Source organism: Leptosomus discolor, chromosome 2 (assembly GCF_034619465.1).
Source record: "Leptosomus discolor isolate bLepDis1 chromosome 2, bLepDis1.hap2, whole genome shotgun sequence".
In the NCBI taxonomy this organism is placed as follows: Eukaryota; Metazoa; Chordata; class Aves; order Leptosomiformes; family Leptosomidae; genus Leptosomus; species Leptosomus discolor.
Window position 1 is genome coordinate 76,938,471 of NC_141392.1, and position 23,134 is coordinate 76,961,604.

A 23,134-nucleotide genomic window follows, 5' to 3' on the forward strand; every position below is an offset into this window, starting at 1 on the left:
CTCGCTGTGGCAGCAGGTGCAGCCCTGCTAACTATAAGGCAGGAGGGGAGCCCGCTCTGGCGGGCAGCAAATGGGCACGTGCGGGCAACGGCACCCACTGTCAGTCCATCTTCACGAGCCAAGAGGCAAACTCGCTGGCTTCCCTCGTTTTACAATCAACCCTGGTTCGATGCTTGTGGAAAACAGGGGTGTACCATTAAATTTAAGAAAAGTATAAGAAAGAAACAAACAAACCAACCCAACAAACAAACAGACCACACCATCACCTCTCTCTGGAATTCAGCCTGTTGATCGGTATAACAAACGTATATTCAGAAAACCCTGACGTCTGAGCAGTGTTGGGTTATGATCATTTCCTTGTGCATGCGCAGTACTTCAGACTCCCCAGGAAAAGAAAGCAAAAATGGTCAAAAACCCAACAAAATCAAACTGGAGGTTGTAGGGGGGAGGGTGGGCAGACAGGGAAAACCTCCAAAAAAGAAAAGCCAACTTAAAACATCCCATAAACCATTAATATATTGAAACACCACATACTCATTGACAAGTAACTACTGTAAAGTCTACACAGTGTGTTCTCAACAGGATGGTGCTGAACATTGTCTCCACATCAGGTGCTTGGCCATCCCAGAACAGGAAGATTTTGCATACTTCAGAACGAGTTCAACTCCGAAAAAAAAAAAAAAAAGAAAAAAAAAAAAAAGGAAGAAAAAAAGGAGGATCTTCACTCTGTAAGGGGCCTATTAATAGTCTGCTTCATTAGGAAAATAATGCAGGGTTCACAAAGGTCGTTAAGCTGTAAACAGTATCACTGTCCACTTGCTGACAGCAGATTTGGCAAAGGGTTCTCTCTCTACATCTCGTGTCAGTTTGAGGGCCTGGAGAGGAAGAAGAAAAAGAAGAAAAGATGGTGAGACTGCTACATGTAGGAAAAAATCCACAACAACAAAGGCAATCAAGCAAACCTCCAAACTCAACAACAGCTTACACTGACAAGCAATTCTGATTTGTTTGCACCCAGAAGCTTCAAACTCATAGCAAGGAGTAAATAGCACTGTGACATTCCTGAAAATCCTTCTCCCTTGCCAAGGTTTGAGTGTGTTTCTTTGCTGGCTTAGCCGCAACCCAGCAGGAAAGAAAAAACTTTCTCTCCAAAGAAAAACAATGGCCATGTCTGATTTACAGAAATCCAGCGCATCATCTGTTTGTTAAGTGTATTTCCAGGTGAAGCACAGAAGGATCCTCCAGCTTTTCTCCATTTTTCAAAATCACACTTTCTCAGCAACCCCAAAAGGCTGGACAAATCTTCTGTCATCATTTGACATCAACCACCACCCTTGAAGGACAGACAAAGGAGGCTGCTCAAGAGAAGCAGTGAAGAGCCACAAATCTCAGTTCGGACTTTGGAGTTCTTCATTTTGCTGCTCATATGACACACCATCAACAGACAGGGTCCACCCGGCTTTAAAAATGGGGTTAGGGTCTGGCTTATTCGCTAACCATGAAATTTCTCTGCAGAGGGAAAGAAACTGGAAAGACACCTTGGATGCAGCATGGAGATGACTATAAAGGGACACAGTAAGTAAAAATAGATGAACAGATGAAAACAGATGAACATTTCAACCAAGGGGGCCAAGGGGCGAGGTTTTTAAACATATTAAGTGGGTTAAAGATATAGGCAGGCACCAAGTAGGGTTTTGTAATGTCCATTTAAACATTCCCATGAAATCCTTTCACATCTTCAGAAAGCCCACTTGGTAGTCACCTGTGTTGCTGGGCATGCAACTTCTGGTTCTGAAATGGTTTCTGAAACCAGGGCTTAGTGCCCCACACCACTTACAACCTGTTGAGGATTTTTCCTGAGATGAATGATTGGTGATTTTTTTATACAGTGCAAGAACAAGAGGACACTTGCTGAAACCAAAAAGCCATCTGAGTTGATTACAGGAATATCTTTACTCTCAAAAAATCCTGGTATCAGGCACCCTCATGAAAAATGGTGGATTTAGGGGGACTGCTGGATTAATCTGGACCAGCATCTCCTGCAAGGGGATCACTCAAAGGCTGTCATGAGATGACCCTCCATCACTGCCCCTCTCTTTTCTAAGGTGCCAGGCACTGATCCTATGATAACATTTTATTAAAACGACCTATTCTGATAATGCTAAATGATTGATGGAAATGTAATCATTTTGTCTCATGGTTATTAGAGCAACAGCATGACAGCTGCTCCCTGCACCATTAGGGGAGAACTTCATTCAGCACAGCTTAGGCAGCAGACAGATTGCGCGTTTCACCCAAACAAAATTTGGCTTTAGCCTTAATTATGTGGAGGGGTTTGGGGTAGACTTTTGTGAATAAAGGGATTTCCGACTGGATCAACATATTGATTCCTTCATTTTCAAAGGGCAAATTAACGCTAGCCGTTCGTTAATGTGACTGCCTGGCAACAACTCCATTTGGTAAGTGTGTCCTGACAGCCGTAACAAGGTCAGCAGAAGATACCCAGATAGGCCCGGTAGCCCCCAGTAAAACCTGGCTAGTGGCTTGTATGCAGCTCAAACGAGTGCATGCCCTTCTCTCTACTTCTCCTTAAAGCCTTAGCACCAGGGGGGCTGGAAACAGGTGACTTCCCAAAGCACAACCTCATCCATAGGCAAAGCTCAGGTCCCAAGCACCGCAGCCCAGAAAGCTGGCTCGCTCTCATGCACCCACCAGTTACGCTGAGCGCAGGCTTAACTTCATGGGAGAAGTCTTGCTGACTTTGAATGGAGCTATCAATTGAAAGTAAATGAGTACAGAAACTCCCGATCAAGTACCAGAGTAGTGTTTAACATTTAAATCAAAAAGGTATGTAAAATACTGTACTATGAAACAAAGCGACAAGAGAAAAAACTGGAGGACAGATGACGATAAGCATCATTTGTGGAAGCGGTGCTGCCTGGTATTTTCTCCTAAGGACACCCATCCTTCAGACAGTGCCAACATTTAGGAGACAGACACACAGCTGAGGTGAAATTTGCTCATAGCAGAACCAAACCATGCTCCATTTCCACAGCTCTGTTTACATGGACTTTGCAAATGGATTAAAAAATGAAAAGAAGCAGATCAAAGTCTTAACCTGCCTGCCTTCAAATTACCCCATTAAGGTCCACAATAGACTCACATACTCTCGCTTTCTGTCTTGCCACAAAAAGCCTCTGTTAACCCTGAGTTAGCAGCCTGCTGCTCCACAGCAATGAAAACTGTATCAGGCAGGGAAGCAAGCACTCCAGTTACACCTCCATTTATCAGTGGTCCTCAGCCACAACTCCCCAGGGTTCCTCTCTCCCTGCCCCCAAATATCTCCAGCTGCATCTTGAGCCACCACGAGGTTTCCTCTCATTCCTGACAGCCGTGGGAAAAGCTTGTCCTCTGTAGTGTTACCCTGACAGGGTTTCTCCTCTGGTGAGCCAGGACAATGCTGTCCTCTAAGGGCAACAAACGGCTCTCCAGGTAAACTACTCCAGTCCCCGCTTTAAACCATTTTCAACTATCAAGGAGTGGAAAGGAAGGAGGAATTTTAGACTTTCTCGCGCAAGTTTCTTAGACTTCTTCTTCTTAAGACTTTCTTCTGAAGAAAGCGAAGGCTTTCTTTTGGAGTGCAGTCTTCACAGCTGCACTGACACCTGGGCTCTGTCACACATGCACATGCACTGAAAGTAGAGGCAATTCCACTACGGCTGTTTTGACTGCCCTGAGTACAGAAGGCTGGAACAAGATACATCTGCTGGACATTAGAAGAGTCCATTGCGCTATATCATGCTATAGCTTATGCAAGCCTATATGCATGTGAAAATAATGACTCTAAAACAGAAACAGCACTAACTGGGGATGAACTGCTGCTTTGTCATGTCCCACAGACATTTTGAACCCCAGATGCTAAATCTGTTTATCCTATTTGGTGGAAGAGTGTAAAACAAAAAGCAAGTACTTCTGTATGTTCCAACTCTTCAGCTTGCAAGCAATTATGTGGGAAATGAGATGCCCCTTTCTTCTGTCCTTTCTCTGTCCTCCCGCCCCCTACCTTGCTACTGACCAGTGACAAATGCTACTCTTGCTTTACTCTGTGGCTGAACCGGTGGTTGTGATTTCCCTCCAGCAACAACATTTCCTCACCTCTGCCTCACATCATTCTGCCACTTAACCGGATGGCCATCTCCCAAGCCTCACGCCAGCTCGTGCACCATCAGAGCAGCTCTGAAGGATCATCTGCTGCCTGCTTCTCCCTTTGATTCCCAATGGTGTCAATTACGCAGCACTGGAAATTTCTTCGGAATAGAAAGGTGACGCATCAATGCTCCCCAGAGAGAGGCACAGATAACGTGCACTGATGGTAAGTTTATCAGTCAGCTAGCATAACAATCAGCACATACAGTTTTCTGTTAAAAGTTATGTGCTCCTTTATGTAATTATGGCACAAGAAACTGCACTACCAACACATAGCTCCTCTGTATGGCAGCCTACCAAGAACCTCCTGGTTTGGCTGGAAGGCTTGTTGAGTGGATCGCATCTTGAAAAACATCACCACTTAAGAGGTCTGTAAAACAAGTGTTTTCCCTGCGTACCACTCCCCAGAGACAGGAAATCCCAACAACTACTTTTACTGTCCAGAGACTTGGGATGCAAACGTTTTGAAGGAAACTTGTGTCCTTTAGTGACAGATGTGCATTTTGTTCTGGTGGCTGTGCCTCTTGATTTGTAATCGCCACCAGCAGTACAGCTTCTACTCCAAAATGGGTGTAGGCTCAAAAAGCAAGATGTAATTACATGTGGTTAAAAGTTAATATCCTGCCTGAGGTTTCACAGCTCAAGACTGAAAGAATACACAGTATTTGTTTAGAAACAAGTAAGGAAGATAACTACTGTGGCCAATCCTTCTATAACGACAAAATTGCAGCAAGAGATTTTTTTGTTCAAGCAGAATAAAAATTAGGATTCCCAATGCCATGGCAGGTATGGCACAGTGACACCCTACAGGCTTAGCGTAAGCTGCACTAGGATGTCTCTGTGCTGAGAGACAACACCAAGGTCAGAGTGCAAAGCCCAAGGGGAAAAAAAGAGCTGCCAACTTAATGGGCATTCTTTCGTGAACTTTCAGGCATGTTGCACCTTCACTTTTTCTCTCTAAGTTTTACTTACAAAAATAGATCTTTTCCACCTCAGAATCGGGGGCAGAGAGTGAGGCAGAAGGATGGAAAGAGGAAGAACGCCAGCACAGAACTAAGACTTATGGAAGCTAAAAAGTTGCTGTGCTGGTACTTGCACAGGCACGTAAAGCACGAAAGTGTCTCTTCTCCTTCTGTTGCTGCTCTTCCACTCCAAGAAACATTGCAAACCATAGCAGACAACTGAGTATTTTGGAAGCCAATTTAACTAAAGACAGCAGACCATTCTCTCACCCTGTATTAGCTCCCTGGGATGAAAGGCTTGCCCAGAACTGTAGTGAGGTGTCACAACTATAGATATGTGTTTTATTCTGATACCCCACTTGTCTACAAAATCATAGGAAAGTCCAGGCTGGAAGGGACTCAGCATCATCTGGTCCAACCTCCTATTGAAGGCAGGGCCTTAGGATAGGTTATGCAGGGCCCTGTCAAGCCAAGTCTGGAATATTTCCACCAAAGGAGAGTCCACCACTCCTCTGGGCAGTTCATTTTACCCTCAAAGGTGGGTAAGGTCCCTTCCACCCATTTTACAGATGAAAACACACAGAAAGAAATTGGTCCATCCGTGCTCACACATGTAAAAGGAATAGTAGATTGGGGCCTTCCTAATGTTATTAGGACCTGATACTGAACAACCAAATTCACAGGCAATTCTGCACTTGCTTGCAAGAGGAGCAGGCACATGCAGGCTCCACTATGTACGTTACTGTATTGTCACCCATACAAGAAGACGATACGCTGACACACTTGTTTTTCCACCTACAGACATGTCAGTGTGCAGTTATGCCAGCTTTCCAGCACGAGCACCGCCGATAGCCAGTTGCTGTTGAGAACTATCACATCTGGCTGGGTTCAACCCTCTGCCCTGGCCAACAGGAAAGAGTTTAGATACAGGACATCACCTCTCTACAAGCTCTCCAGGCTCCTTACTAGACAACCTTATGGTAAATTTTATCCCCTGCATTTTGTCCAAGGGCCTGAGGAGTAGGGTAGAAATCCTGTCAGTTATGGGTGACACTGCCATTGACTGAGAGACATTAGCCTGGGTGTTCAACACAGCACCTTCTGGCAGGATGCTGTTGGACTAGAGGAAGAAGGCCAAAAAATGCTTGCAAAATGCATCTTCTGTTAGGTGTAAAGTACATCAGCTGGAATAACGGTGCTTTCTTTAGGCACTTGGGACCATGGGGAAGGAGACCTCTACTGTGGATCAGAAAAGGAGGGATAACTAGTGCACCTGTGCAAGACCAGAGAATGATTTTGCTTGCACTTTTGAATCTGAAAAGTAAGAGCCACTTTTTAGAGTAAAAGGTACCTGCATGGCTGGGAACATCCTGAATTAGGGCTTTATAGTGCTATGGAAACGTGCTATGTACTCTTTATTCTGAATGTCCTCATAGAGAGTTTCTTTTTCTCTGCCAGGTACTAAGCCTATTTTAAAAACATCCTCCCTGTTATGCAGTCTTCTCATTTCCCTCTGCAGTACGTTGAAAATGACAGGCCAATAACGCTCACATAGGTCACACGAAAGGATTTCCACCGTGTTGATACAAGGCAAGATTTCATCCTCTATCATGACTGACAAGTGGTAGAAAAGGCAAGAAAGGGAAGGTCCTTCCTCAAAACCAGATTTTCTCCACATTTGTATGAAACGAATTACCTATGAAAGCCAGGAGAAGCAGGCAGTACAAAGGAAAAAACAATGGGCAAGATATTCAGCTCAATGGTAGAAGCGCATAAATGCAAGCCATTCTCCATGCATCATCTGGGAAAAATGGGTTTTTTCCTGGAGTAACAGCAGACTACCACGGCTACACAGCGGCCTCTGTTAGCTGAGCTGCCTCTCCGTCCGATTACTGCTCAGCAGATGTCTGCTCCACCAGACTCCAACAACTGCCGCCCTGTGCAGTAATCTGAGTGGAAAAGCTGATTAAACAGCCCCCGAAGACTGGACCAGAGCAGAGCGTTCCCACCACCCAGCCGCAGGTACCTGATTCAACGGGGTCAGAGTCCTCATGCACTGTGTGGGACTCGACCAGGGACAGTGCTGATGGGAGCATCCTGCTGGAGACTCTCCACTGGTGGCACTGGGCTGGTGTTGCATGAGCATCCTTCCTTCAGCCTCCCTCCCCAGGCCAGGAGAGAAAGGCCAGCTATTTACACACGGTACTACTCAAATATGTGCACTCCTGCTCCCTACGCTATACCTGTGCTCTTTGGCTGTCATCAACACAAGACTTAAACCTCTCCAGCTGTCAGTTCATCACCTTGGCTGAGTGCTGAATTGCTATGAAAAAAGATCTCGACCTTTCCTCAGCTGCATGACGCTATGTTTCTAAAAAGGATCTCTTATTACGCACTTCTTCAAGAAAATATGTTTTTAGGGGGGCTATTTAAAAGTCTGGCTCAAAAGAAGGGAAGAAAAAAGAAAAACCACCTGTAACCATCCCAGCTATCGCACAACAGCACGTCTGGGGACCAACGTTGATCTGCAGCTCTAAACAAACATTATGGTTCATTCACATGAAAAAGACAATTTGTGAAGACTCATTCTGTAATAAAACCTGCGTGCTGCCGATCGAGGGAGGAAAGCACTGGGGAGACCAGTTGATGCAGGCTGTTCTAAAAATATCAGTTTGTGCTGTCATCTGGTGAGAGTATGTCATCCTGTAATCTTGGCATCTGCAGGGACAGCAAGTTTCTGCCTAATTATTGCTGCTGAATCACATGACAAAGCATGAGGTATTAAAAAATACATCTATATAAAACACCAACAGAAGAACACCAAACCACAGGATCAGACCACTGTCCTGGCTTCAGCTGCTGTATACTCACAACACAAGCCTGTGGAGGCAATCCTGGTTTTTACACATCTTTTTCCTGGGTTAATAAAACCCCAAAACATAAACCCAGATTAACAAAACACCAAAACCAAAAAGCCCTACTCGCAGAAGGAGCGAGCAATTCATTGTGTTTGTGTGTCAGCTCCTGCCGCCTTCGTGCAGTAAAAGCCACAGCATCCCTGCGAGGGTAGGACTGGCTCCTGCATGCAACGGGCTTCGAGGGGCACTGCAGCCAGTGGGACCGCATGGGGGGCAGCCCCAGCAGGATTTGCCCAGCTTTCCCCTCCTTCCCAGCAGCCATGAGCGCCGAGTTTGCTCCTGCGCCACTGGGGCACTGCCTGGGGAGCAAGGAGCCTGCGCGCAGCAGGCCCTCCTTGGAGTTAATGGAATCCATGTTCCCAGCAAAATACGCTTTCTACATAGATATTTTTGTTCAAAGACTAAACTTGGTGCGCATGATGTTTAGCTAGTCACAAAATCACCTTTCAAAACTTGGGCTGGCTGAAACAACAAACTTTAGAAGCACACCACCGCCTTAACCACTAACCCGTTAGGAAAGGAGCAGAAGAATTTGCTGCTCCTGAATTTCCTTTAGGTTTTTTTAAAGGCAGCCAGCCCCATCTTAGCTCCATACAAGAAACCTGCCAGACCTACCCCTAAGACCTCATTTTTCAAAGTAAGAGAGGAGAAAGTGCAGCTATGGTCCTGAGTCAGTCAGCATCCTCAAGCAAGAGGTCCACCAAGCCTGGTTTCCGCATTTCCGCTTCAATGAGCAGAAAACAAGGTTTCTGGTAAAGAATAACAATCATCTTCCCCATGGCATGTTGTCCAGAGGTCTCTTGATTCGAAACTCCATCCAAATGCAGATCTTTTCACTATCTACTTCAACTTTTAAGACAGTGTTGTAGTGAACAGTAAGTCATCCTCAGACTGATGCATTAGTCTTTAGCATTAATTTCACCCAGAAACAAGTTGAACACCAATTAACAAATCTGCAAGTAGTCCAAATTCATATAGACTAATGAAATACCAACAGGCACTTTGTTATGTTTCCTAGGATTTTGCTTTATCAGAGATGTTAATCATCAAACTGTGCAAATGTTACATGACGTTGCTATTAGTAGCTCATGCACTATACTGGTACAGTAAGATGATGTGGGACCTAGGTGATGCTGGGGCAAAATGAGTGACTTTAACTCATCTGTGAAGTATTTGACTTGTAATTTTTGAACAAGCCAACGTGACTCCAGCACAGCTCTGTTAGAGAGCGCAGAGGCATCATGCTAATGGCACACTGAAATCTCTCTCAGAAGATGCAGCCTGATGAGCTCTTTCAGACGATGAAACCAGCTCAAGTTCCTGCCCTGCTTGCACTGAGCCATCCTCCACCCCCTGCCCACGCCCTGCCAGCATCGTCTGCACGGCACCATCGTAAACTGGATCACTGAAACAACTGAGGTAAAAACAACTCTGGTTTTGATGCCAGAGGAAACATTTGCCCAAGTGCTAGTTGATCACCGGCTCCTGACCTTCCAGGCAGCAGTAAATGTCCCGAATAGCCTCCCCTGCCAGTCTGTTTGGGACTCGCTGGCTGAGAAGGACCACGGAGCAAAGCACAGAGTTGTGGGATTCCCAGGTTGAGAGAGGACTTATTAATTTCAAAAGGAAAGGTATTCTAGAGAGAGATGAGGGAATAGTGACGTCTTTATGTATTGATAAACAAGCTGAAACACCAAGGTGATGATTATCTGAATGGGCGGAGGGCACATCCAGTGCTCTTGGGAAGCAGGCAGAGACAGAGGAACCGAGGCCCCAGGCAGCTTAAGAGAGGAAAATTATGGCTGAGTGAATAAAGCATGAAAAAAGCATATTGATTTTCTCCTTTCCTTCTTGTAAGAGAAAAAAACCTAAACAAACCCAAATTCACTTATATGCCTCAATTAGGGCCCTCTGAAAGGCTGGGCATGGCCAGATTCACGGGCACAGGGCCAGAGTGGTGGGATCGGGCAAGGCTCTCTCCAGGGACCACGCACAGCCTTATGTGCAGCAAACACGCACAGCCACTAAACTCTCAATGGTGGCGTCTCCTGCATGGGTTTTTCACTTCCCTTACAAAGAAACTGTAGTTGATTTCCTTCCAAAGTAAACCCCCCTCTACCCTACAGTATGTATAAACTAAATATCTATGTATTTGGCTTCTTTCTTTTCTTCCCAAAAAATGACTCCAACATTTCTCTTAATTTTCATAGAAAACACAGCACTCACTATTCCCAGGTATGCCAATAACCCATTGTAACTGCTTCTGCCTGCCTGTGAAATGCACCTGGCTGCCTCTCGTGAAAGGGATTTAGCACGAGCAAGCACCAGGATGCTCTGCTGAAAGCATTCCCCAGTCTTCAAGCCTGTAAAGATTTGTTATTTGGATCGTGAACATGTGCAGAGTGAAGATTTTAATTCAGGGGTCCCTATTGCTACAACGAAGTGGAGGAGTAACGGAGAAAGCAGTTCAGAGTGAGTGCATCTGATGTCACGTGAAGCGCCCCTATCAAAATATGAGATGCTCACAGGGAGGCAAACTCTCAAACAGGGCTGCTTAACAGACAAGGAAGGGTGCATGATGAACCAGCTCAGCAGAAATCATCTGCGGTTGCACCTGATACCAGAGGCACGCTGCAGCAGCCGGTCCACTTGTCAGAGAGAGGGAAAGAGGCTTCCACAGATGACTGGACAGTAATCCACTGAGGAGAGCTGTCTCATTAATAAATCTGTCCTCTGCAATGAGACTCTGCTCACACAGATGTGTCAGTTCCTTCATTCCAAGGGAGCAGCCTGAAAAAGATCACAGCGGCTACGGTTTCCATGAATGGCACAGGCCAGGGTGAAGAGGCATCGGTGAGGTGGTGGTGTGGTGTGCCTCCTCCATGCTGCCTAGGCAGGTCTCCCCGTGGGCAGCTTCTACCTATACACAGCAAACGAAGCTACAAAAGCAGGAGGCTGTCCTATTTGCCTGTGTCAAGCAAAGCTGTCAGTAACGTCTATTTTTTAGGCCCCATTTGGTATGTTGGATGTTTCACAGCAATCAAGTTCCTACAGCCTTTTTTTTTTAACTCATGCGAAAAGGGTTTTTAAAACCAAACAGCTCATGCACCTGGAGAAAGAGAGAATGGGTCACCAAGTGTGACCTTCTGCAAGTTTTTGCTTTCTGGTTCACTAGTCAATTCTTTTTTTTTTTTTCCCTTTCCTTTCCTAAATTCTCCAGCACTGGAACTGCAGGAAAACCAGAATTCAGCTGTGGCCCTGGCCTTGCCAAGCAGCCATCTCATGCAGGGTCAGCAGGACATGGTGTCCCCTGAAGCCCACCTCCGCAGCCTGTCTCCTGCCTGTACACTGCAACGCTCTTGCTTTCAGTGAGAAGATATGAAATAACTGGAGGAAACGCTCCCACCGACAGAGGAAGGACTGTGCAAACCAACCGCTCCACCGGAGCGAGGCAGCTTTGCAGAACAACTGAAACAAGGGCTCCTGTGCAGCCTTGTTCTCCCTCACAGACAGCAGATCACAGCACACGTCTCCTGTGGTACTCCATACACACAGAAAGACATTCAGGAGGTTCACCACTGCTGGTCACCTACCGCAAAGCTTCCCCTTGAACATCTAACTGTGAAACACAAAATGAAAACTCAATTAAAGATGAAAGGGGCAAATTATGCACTGTAAAGTCAAACAACACCAACTCCTTTCCATCCTTCATCTAGAAAATAAGAAAGTTGGAAGCAAGCTGCAAACTGCATGAATGCCTCGTATAACTTCATCATTGGGATACTTTACATACCATTCTGAACTTAATAGAACACTTTCAATAATTTATAGCTAACCTTTTATCCTACTATATTTTGAAACCTACTCCCTTATACTAATAAATAAACAAAGGACAAAGGGCACTTCGTGTGGCATCTACCCTATGAGTCAGTGAACATGTACGTGTGAGCAGGCAGAGGTACGGGCAGGAGCCTGCAGAATCACAAAAGGATGACAGAAACGATGCTTACAAGTTCAAATGCCCCCAGCTGCGGAAAAGAAGCAACAGATAAAAACACATAAATTGGGAAAAAATTAATCTGAAGAGGCTAATACTTGAAAAGTACCTATGTCAGAACCCAAACGTACAGATACTCTCCCAGTGGAGTCCGAAAGAAAGTGATACCCACCCCAGTCCTGGGGGCGACCAACAATTTTTGCATATTTAAAACATTAAACCCAGGAAATTCCTGGGACCAGGATCCCACCTTCGCTACTTCAATATATAATTCCTCCATTTGCCACATTTTTTTTTTTGCCAAGAAATACAATTAAAAAACCCCCCAAACAACTGTGCTACTGTTGCTGTATCACAGCAGAAGCACAACTCTAATTCAGTCCAGATCTGTCCCACACACCCGATCCTCAGTGCGTGCACTGATCTGGCAAAGACTCTTCCTCCTCCCCTGCAGCAACATTGTTCCGCTGACTGCAAAGCCCCTTGCCCCGTCCCTATGTAACACAGCTTGGCTGCAGGCCTCATCGGCTGCAGAGAAGAATCCATCTGTTACGACTTCAAAGAAGAGGAGTTGGAGCTCTGTGATTCCTAAAACCCACAAATATTCCACCTTGGTTTGCCTGATTTGTCATTAACATTTCTCATGCCTAAATTAAGAAGGACGCAAAGCATCAGATGCATGCTGACAGTGTTGCAGCTGAACAGCTTTTATAGCTTAGCCTCGTTTCCCTCCACACCTCCCAATGTTTCTTGGTCATGCCTGTTGCATACCAACACATAGCAAGCCATCACAAGCCAAATTAATATTATTAGTGAGCCCTAACCATTAAGGCTTTGGTGCAAACTCCAATAAAACTAAGGAACCAATTATTTTACCACATCTATGGGGCACTGACCTGTTTGCCCATTTTCCCTGTTCTCAAAGATCCTTCAGCCTGGTACCCAACTCTGTGATGAAGCCTGTTTAGCACCAGTGAAGTTCCCCACATTCAGACTGACAACGTTCTGAGCTGAGATGAGGGAATCAAAGTTAAAATCCAGCCCATCTGCATCCATGAGTTCACTACGGATAATGGACTCCATGTCACACTCCAGGCTCCCATTGAAAATATCCAGGTCCAAGTCACTTGGGAATTTCTCATGTCCCATGACCGGGAGGTTCACACTAGAGGAATACAAAGAGGAGCCTGAGAGCGGGTCAGAAAGTGTTTGCATAGACTGATTGACAGGTGACTGCTGATGTTTGGTGGATCCCAAGCTGTTCGAGTCACTCAAGCCTATGTTACTGATGGAATTGGACAAGGCACGGCTGCCACCAAGAGAGGAGTTGTGGGACTGGTGCTGGTGATGGGGCAGGCTCTGATTGACCAGACCACCCTGGCTGGACTGTGCGGCAAACGACATCATGGGGTCATTGCGGAGCATTATATTCCTGCGGGAATTCTGGGCGGACACAGCTGTGCTGGCTTGTGACATGAGTGGGTCAGACTGTGTCATCATGACATCGCTGTGACTAAGTGCATCAGAGGCGAGGAGATCCTGCAGCGTCTGGTTGTTGTAATGAGAAATGGAAGAGAAGGTGGCCTGCTTGTTCTCCTGAATGGTCTGCATGGGCGACTGGCGGAGGGAATTCAGGGATGACGGCCCAAACACGGCGTTGTTGAAACTACTCGACGGGGAACCCAGCCCTGAACCTTTGGAACCATAAGGAAAACTGGAGCTTCTCTGCATTATCCCTCCTGTGGGTGACTGCTGGGAGGGAGGGAGTGTTATATTGTCCAAGAGATCATCCATGAGGTTATCTGTCAGTCCATCGTTCAAATTCATTGTCCCAGCCATGTCAGTCAACCTAGGCAACTCCACGGTACACGGTTTGTTTACTGATGGGGACAAGCTTGACGGACTACTGTACAGCATGGGAGAAAGCGGAGCGTCGTCATCTTGAACGTCATCTAGTTCGGTGCTTGCCAAAATTGGTGACAAGCGGCCGCTGATCGTACTGGCATTTGAATTTGTACGGGAGCGAAAATCCGTCCATGCATCCAGCTCATCGCTGCTGCGGGAGGTGGGACTCCCTGGCCACTTGGAGAGTTGAGAAGGGCTGTCCTCGCTCGTCTCCTGGGCAGTCTGCAGGGCTGCCTTTTTCTTAGCCGCCCGTCCTCTGCTCTTTGTGTACTTGTTGCTGTTGTCCATCGACACAGCGCGTCTCCGGGGCGCCTTGCCGCCTTTTCCACCATCTGGATTGATCATCCACCAAGAGCTTTTCCCAGTGCCTTCATTCTGCACCCTGACGAATCGGCTGTGGAGTGACAAGTTGTGCCGGATTGAATTCTGCAGAAGAGGAACAAAACAAAACGTCAAAAACAGCACCCCACTTCTTTTACTACCCAAATTTCAATCCTTAAACCAACGTCGCATGAAAACAAGCAACATGACTAAAAGCATCAGGCCCTCCTGGACCACACCACAGGTTTATCGCATGGTGTGTATGGGAAGGCTGGAGTGCAACTGCAGCGCGCCAGCACACTGCTGTGAAGCAAGCCCTGTGCTTGCACTAGCTGTGCATTCCTGGTGCCCATCTCTACATCCCCAAAAGCTGCATCCTATGGAAAGGAGTGTGACACAGCTCCATTCTTGCTAGCAAGGAGCTAGATGTTTCTCCCTTACTTTTGACTCAGGACAAACCTCTATACTATCAGCAATCTTGCCATCAGTTCCTTGAAGTAAAAACTGCAAAGGCACTACAAAAACCTCACTGGAAGGGTAGTCACAATCATTACAGCCTCTGCAAATGTCTTTTTAATTCTTCATGGGCATGTGTGTTGTGTATTTGTTAAAATAATTCTTGAGAAAACTGCAAGTGCTCTTGCTCCTCTCCCACAGGCACTCTGTGCATGACTAAGCTTTACTTTCTCTCTTGATTAGAGGCACCAGAATTACACCCGTACTGCAGTAGCTGGTCAGCTGTCCCCTCACTATAGTATCCTCACAGTCTTCAAAACATGATACGACACAGTACACGACGATATCCCTGTCCCTGTGAGCTACTAGATATAGAGCTGTATAAAGCTGCTGTGTTCAGCTGGACACCCTGTGCTGTACAGATCTACAAAATACAGCACCTTCAGGGGAGCCAGTGCACTGTCTGCTCTTCCATACTACCCGCTTGAACTAGTCACCAACATCTACTTTGCAAGCACCACATTGGCTCAAACCGATGATAACCACCTCAGAATGAGAAAGAGGCTGAGAAAACTAGCCCACAGTACCCCTAGTGAAATGACTCCAGATTTAAACCAAAATAACTGAGATGAAAATTCCACTCCACTCATCCTGCCGATCTTGGGCTTAAAATAAGGCTCAAAGAAAGGATGAGCAAGTGGTATTTGTTAGTGCGAATGCTTCCAGGTTTGGGTTTTTTCCTTCCATGTGCAAGTCAAAAGATTTTTGGAGCTATCCCATATTACTTTGACAAAACAGTTGTGCTATTCCTCCAGGTCAAAGATGATCAAGTTTAAAAAGTTGCATGAGTTCTTTTTTCTTAAATTTTGGCAATAACCAGGTGTATCTATGGAGAGGATAGAATCACATTTGTTCTACCAGCACGCTTTAAAAGCGCAAAGTCAACAGGACCATAGTGTAAGCAAACCATTCAGGATTAAGTGTCCTTCATTTACAAAGCACTGAAGAAATTCCAGATTTAAATGGGCAAAGTATGAATCAATCATTCACAAGCATCTTGACATTTGCATCCTTAGGATAAATGGATGTTTGACACACGTAAACTGGAGACACATTCGATGTATAAAGAAATACAGTCCAGCTTTTTTAATATCAATTCTTTTCAGTATAAAACGCCTTTTTTTTTCCCCGTTCAGTGTTGTGGTTTTTGTCAGATTGTGAAATGGGAAACACGCCTGAAGTTCTTCTTGCACGCAGACAGCAGACGCGGTTGTGATTATCACTTAATGAAAAGAGAAATCATATGGACCATGGTTCAAAATAGCAACTGTTATGTTTTAAACAATTTGCACAAAACAGCAGACCAGACTTCACAGACAAAGTTGAGAGAAGTTTGGGTTAGTGCCTCAGCTATAAACTTGTCCATTTCTAAGGGACTATCATGTCATCAAAATATGGTGGATTAAGTTGCAGCATAATAGTTCCTCAGCCTAAGGAAGGAAAGAGCTTTTTATTATTTAACTGATGGCATTTCGACTGTATTTTGAGTCTGGCAACAGTCTAACTTCTAATAACTAGATGCCACTGCTTACTTCCTCAGGCTTCTCCCAACTGGCTGAAGAACTGCTGGTTTTTTGAAAAATAACCTTTGTTGATATTTCAGCTTGTACTGTATCAATGCAGGTAGCTCTCACATTCATCCCCTGTGACTTTCATGGACAACAACTTATAAGAACATCTGCATGGGGATCTCCCCTCACGAAGACCCGGTGGCAGGATGAAGACAACCAGAGCTAGTCCACCACACCAAGCCGGGCTACAAGAGCCATACAGATCACGCTGTCTCCCACCTAAAAATGCTGGGTATAAGAATACACAGCACCATGCCTCTTGCTAATGAAAAAATCTTAGAAAACACAGAAGAGAAACACCTGAGGTGGCATACACAGTGTGCTACGCAGCTTCAGATATAAAAGCACTGAGCCAAAGTGCCAGCACCTAACAGCTTTCAACCTATAGTATTCTCAGAAAATGGCTTATTCCTGCTGGTGGTAACGGTAGTATGAAACTGTCATGAAAAATCCTAAATGGTGAAATTGTGAGACTGAGGCACCTTTCAGGACGAGGGCTCCTGCATCTGCGGGTATGTGTGTGCACATGTGTCCTTTTTTCTTCTTATATCTTTTTGTTCAGTGTTGGTATTACACAAATAATAGAAGACTGTAATAATACTTTTGCACGGAAAATTGGTGGTTCTAAAAAAATCCAAGCAGTTTGTTTTCCTTTACATTAAGCAATATGCCACTTACACTCCAGCTTCTGTCTTTCTTTACTTTTCTGTAGGAAGATTGTTTTCTTAAGCATAATTATGGGCCAATTTATTTTTGTATACCCCATCTCCACCCTCTGTTCAAACACTGTCTTAAACCCCACTTTTTTCACGAAACCTGCCCCACTAACCTCTTCAGCAACAGTATCTGAGTTTCTTGTTCTCCTTGTGTTGGATGCTCCGTCAAATCGAATTAGGGCTGGATCCTATTATCCTTTCACATGCAAGTTTTGCTACAGAAGTCGCCAGGATTGACAACTCTCATCAGTAAACACTGTTGCACTGTGCTACCAGGCTACAATCTGGATGGAAATAACTGTATTTTCTACCTGGTTTATCAGCTGTTAAAGAACATTCCCATCTGCTTAAAACACAAGAAAATATCATGGGACAACCTTTGCTCATAGCCACATGCTTAGTAATATATGACCATGCAACAAACAGCAAAGGAGGTGGGGAAGCAAAGAAAGTAACACTTTATCATTTGAACCCACTGCTGATCAAATTAATGGGGATTTGTCTTTGACTTATGCGGGTGACAGATTAGGCCATAATGGTGGAAACATAACACATTTTTCCATGCCAAAATGAAATGAGAAACTTGAAAAGATCTATAAAGGAACTTCCATCAATCTGTCCTGGAGACCATATGTAGATGGGACAGATGCTAGCCAGGCTGCAGACACCTTGGAAAGAGCTCAGATAGGACTGATGGGTACAACATATGGAGAGTACAAGAGCAGAGTAGAAAAGAAATATGATGAGCTCCTCCCTTTATTAGTGTTACTTTTTATACTGGACTTGAAGAACACTATGCACTCTGCTAAGAGCCAGAAGACTGAGATTCCCGCAGATAAGACCAAGACCATCCCATACGCCATTGAGACCAGCCCAGCTGGATCCTGGTTCCCTGGGGAAGTGGTCCTGCAGGGAAGAATGACTGGCCTTGGAGACGAGGAACACACAGGGCAGAGGAACACACGAGGCGGGCCACATGTGTGAGCAGAGGGTGGTACAGTGCCACGGGCAAGAGGTATTGCTACCCTACCCTGGCTTAGGCTGATGGCAGCAGGAGAAGGGGCGCAGCTCGGTGCCCAGTAGTAGCCAAGGCAGCAAAACGAGGGGTGACAGCACTTTCCTCAAACTCAGGGCCACGCTTTCAGCTTTTATAAATTTTGATCCACTGCATTTTGTTCAGTTAATACTCCTCAAGGGAACCAGCCACATTTCGCTCGTAAAGAAGAAATTAAATCGGCTACCATGTCCTAATTACACGTGTCCCTCTTGGTATTTTGATAAGACTGCAAACGGGTGAGCTCCCGGAGAGAACGCTCGAACATATCCAAAGTGCCATATACCAAATTTGATACAAACAACTGAATGAGTCTCCCAGGGAGCCTGGGACTGCACATTATTTCAACACTCGGCTCTGGTCAGGCAACAGCAGCAAATGCTTGAGCCTTTAAAACGCAGAAAATTCCTCCTCCCTTTCGGCCTCTTCCAAGCCATGTTTACCTTGTGGAGCCCGTCCATTAACTCAGACACCAGCTGCAAGTGCTTCCACTGCAGTACAGAGTCTTTTTTGTCTGGAAGCAACATGTGGTATCAATTTATCATCCTCAACAACGCAACAAGGAATCCACTCACTTTAAAAATAAAAAGAGAGTTGTGTAACTTAACTCTTAAAAGACCCTGCTTTTTTTAAAAAAAAAAAAAACCCTAAAGATTAGCAAGATGAGGTGCAGCTGGTGGCTGCTGAGTCCAAGTTACACACTGGTCTGTTTTTATTTCAGTGTTTTGTAGTGAGTGGCTAATTCTTTATTTCAGATACAGGCTCCTAGCCCGTAAAGTCACGGCTACAAATCAAAACCTGTTGTTTATTTTAACAAGTGGGATACTAGGACATGATGGGAGAAAAACAAATGCTATCTGCAGACCCACAAATGCTGCTAATGCTCACTTGGGAGAATTATACTTTATTTTATATTTTACTAAGATATTTAATGTTCTAACTTCACCTTATAAAGTTCTCTGGTAGCTACACAGAAGAGAAAGGCATCAGATCTAATGCCACTGAAAAGAAGCCATGAAAGTAACTCCAGCTCATCAGCCTCCAGCTGACCAGAGGGAGCCCCGCTTCTCCATGGCTCTGCTTGCTCATTTGAACTTCAGCTTCCAGCCTATGTCACCTTCCTCAAAATGTTTTGGCACAAATCTCCTTTGGGATGAACATCCCCTACAGAGGGCCTCTACCAAAAATTATTTCTGTAAGAAAAGCGAAATGAAACAAACTACTTTCTTGCATTCAGTTGTTACCAAAACAGGAGGTTGTGAATAATCCAACACATTTTGCCCACTCGTCCAGACCAGCGTCTGTGCCTCCTCATGAAGTAACTCCAAAATTTGCTCCAAGTGGATCAAAAAATTTGCTCTACCAGTTTTATATTTTGTTTGCTTTAAAGTCCCCAGTGAGATTCAATTGCAAGTAAACAAGAAAACAGATACAGCAACTACAAAATTACAAATAATTAAAGTTGCCAACTGTGTGCATGTACGTAGGAATTTCTGGTGAAATGGATTTGCGAGTCTAGGCAAGGAGATCTTCAGGAAGCACCAATCTGTTGGTTCCATACAGTCATTTTCTGCCTAGCTCTGTAAGGCTGCAGTGCTGCTCTTCTCAAGGAACTTTGAAATCCCCAGCCCAAAGAGGTCTCAGAATTTCTTCCTCTTTCCCATGAGTTTTTGCAAACCATAGAAATACATATAATTTAATAAAGTAATGAGGGTGCTCTGGAGATGCAGAGAAAGCAGTAACTAAAACACAAGGAAAGTCCTCCCATATCTATCCAGCCACGCTGTACTGATAGACATCTTTTTCCATAAAAAACTAAATAGTATGCATTCCAGATTGTTATGTTTTCCCTAAATTATGGAAGTTTCAGGGGAAAAGAAAGCATTAAGCAAATTACACACAGAAAAAGAAATCCTTCCTGACAGCCAAATGTTTTTGATGCTCCACGTTTAGTATCATCTGCAAGTTCCTAAGGCAGCTCCCGCAAATCCCACCAGATGTTCAGCAGAAGCAGGCAGACAGAGTGCACCAGGGTCCCACAGGGTACACCCCTTTGCACCCAGCTGGCAAAGGCCACCATCCTCACAGCCCTAGAAAGGATAAGTGGGATGATACAGGCTCAGCCCTACCCAAGCATGTCCTCCTGCAGGAAAAGAGACAAAAAAAACACCCCACAGATTTAGGGGGAAAAAGTTAGCTCAGCATCTGAAGGGTGGCTCTGTGGATTCCCCTCCTCATCTTCTCTTCAAAGGAGTATTTCTGACCTTGGTGGTAGGGGAACAGCTAGAAAGGGCCCCTGCTGTAATTAGCTCTCTGCCTGCGTCTCTGCCCATCGTCCCCCACCCCTAGGAAGAGCAGAAAGCCTTGAGGGATATTAAAGCTCCTTGGGAGAACATTAAGTCCAGCAAAGATTTATCCTCCGAAATGTGCTGGCTCAGATAGGAGAGCAGTACACAGATCTGCCTCCATCCCACATGCAGGGTGCCATGCCTTGCCAAATTATGACAGGAGAAGGTGATTAGCACAGGGAAAACAAACCCTCCCTGACGACGCGCGCCTCCCTCCCCACCGCCCCAGCTGCTCCTCGCCACAAGGGCAGGCGGCGAGTGACGTTCCCGCCAAGAAGGTTTATGCCCTCCCTTTTGCAAAGAAAACTATCTCAATGCATGGAGCTATGGGAACCAAGTCACAGCTTAATCAAAAGTTTTTCCTAAAAAAAAAAAAAGAAATTAATAAATTAATTCTAGCTAAAACAACTGCTGCCTCACTCCTTGGAAACAGTGATATTGCAAATCGCTACGCTGACGTAAATAAAACTTAGCTGAAAATATACACTGCCTGGAAACTGTCTCAGAGCATCACACTTCCAGTTAGCAGAAAAATCTCCAGTTATTTTACAGTCAGACGTCCTCTGACCACAGGAGGACTCTCATAAATAACATTTGTTTTGCTGTGAGTAGAGCATGCCAATTGTCATTTATTTTTTCCACTGGGTGTTGGGAGATGGGAAGCAGAGAGCGAGGAAAATGCTGATACTTTAACTAATGTAGCTGCGGAGCAAGAACAAGGTTGGGCTCTCCAGCAACTCCTCCCAGCAACAGGAGCCATGTACCCTGGCACCCCTTGCTACAGGAAGCCCCTTAAAAAATAAAAGGTTAGCCTCTGCATGCTACGTCGACACTTTTCCATGTTAAAATGGGATTTGGGAATCGGGAGGCAGGCACCATCATCAGGAGGTTGCTAAAAGCACCTTGTCAAGAGCCCGCTCTTTAGCTCCCTTCCACGCGCTTTGTATCATGGCCGCCCAAAACTCACGAATGCAATTAATGTCAAGCAAAAGATTTAACTTAATTAAGAGTAGTAATTTAAGGCATTGCTCTGGCAACATGCTGAATTTGTGAAAATCCCAAGGCACCTCATTGCAGGCTTGGCTGGGACACAAATGCAGTCAGTGAGGCAACAAAGAAGTTGCCCCTCACTGAACTTAAACACAATCAGTTGCACACAAAAAAGCTGCAATGGACGCACACAGCTGGGTCTTTGCAGAGCCAGACCAAAATAGTTCTAACTTCTGTTCAGGAGTGGTGTCACCAGTAGATACCATCTTTATTTTTTTTAAAATTTTTGTTTAATGGCAAGCTCCAGCATTTAAAGTGTTTCCACCGTAGGAACTTTGGAAATGACACCATGATGTATTTGTGGAGCCCCTTCAGCACAGCATTGCTGCATTTCTCCTCCTCTGTGCCATGGAGCCCCAAGAGAAGTGCAGGCACACACAATTAATCAACCCCAATATTACATGTACAGTAACTCTCATAAAAATAGCTACCACTGTCAGCACATCCCCAAGCCACCAGCTGCTGAAGCTACTGGAAGAGTCTTCACAGACTTCAGTGGTCACCCAGTTAGACCTCAGTGAAAACAATACAATTTTACTGCAAGGCAGACTTTCACCCTGAAGGCTTTGGGTTTGTTTTGCTAGAAAGAAGAACTAAGAGGAAAAAAAAAAAAAATCCCTCTGCTTTTTTGTTTCTTAGATGCAAAGATCCCAGCACAACCCTCACACAGTGTTGTGGAAACCAGAGTGCTCAATTCTATTTTCGCTCATTCTCAGCATATGGCCGTTACTATACAGTAACTATTTAGAAACACGTATGGGCGTTCTTTCATGCCTTTATAAATAAATGTGAGTGATGCTACTGCTTATAATAATTCACTAAAAATAGTAGCTTCCCATGGAAGATCACAAAAGCTTCTCATTGCTGAATCACCTATTATAAATCTTTATTTTTTAAAATTTTTTTGTGGTCATGTGTTGATTTTTTTTAACACTTCCTAAGCCTGTGAAATGAAACTAAACCAGCAGTAACCTCCACCACACAGTCGCAGGGAAAGAGTAAAATCTGTGTGCATGAAGAAAGGCTTCCAGGGCTCCTGCCTTACTGAAGTGCAAGGCTGCCTTGCACGCGGCTCTGTAAAGTGCTAGCTCTGAAATGATAGATTGTTAAATACACAGGCTGGATTAATTGGAAGTGTTGAGCTGCCCACATTAAATTGCAAATCTGGTGACGGTTACAGCTGACATGTGACTGATGAGAGGAATATCTGATACGCTGTCGCCTGACCAAATTTGATCAGGCCTGAGCAAGTCCTTCAAAAGCCGGCACAGGCACCCGAGACCTTCTCGCGAGAAAGCCTTCAAGCAACCTCCAAAACAGCCCCTGGCATTTCTGTTATGTAGACTAATCTGAAACAGGACACTTCTCCTGTGATATTTTAAGCGCATCATTAGTTTATTATTGAACCAGAAGATACAATCTGATTATTTTTTTTTTTTAAAAAGGGCATTCTAAAATACGATGCACTTCAGTCGGCTGCTGACATGGCAAAGGGAACGGTCCTGCTCCACGGACCCAAGCACCGGAGGAAGCAGGGACACACCTAAGCGTCTCTCAGTGGTTCTAACCC

At 45.0% G+C, this 23,134-nt stretch overlaps 1 protein-coding gene across 2 annotated transcripts in view; it reads right to left on the minus strand.

Moving 5' to 3' along the window:
• Positions 1-675: 675 nt before the first annotated feature.
• FOXO3 (forkhead box O3) overlaps positions 676-23,134 on the minus strand; it is a 90,588-nt gene continuing 68,129 nt past the window's right edge. Inside the window, exons 2-3 of one of the 2 annotated variants that reach the window (XM_086482440.1) lie at positions 12,980-14,414; positions 839-875 (exon numbers count right to left, since the gene is read on the minus strand). In XM_086482440.1, coding sequence (XP_086338566.1) covers positions 13,014-14,414 — 1,401 coding nt within the window. In that variant the 3' untranslated portion in view covers positions 839-875; positions 12,980-13,013. Of the gene's footprint in view, positions 876-12,979; positions 14,415-23,134 lie in introns of both variants that reach the window. The other variant, XM_086482441.1, reaches the window with a different exon arrangement.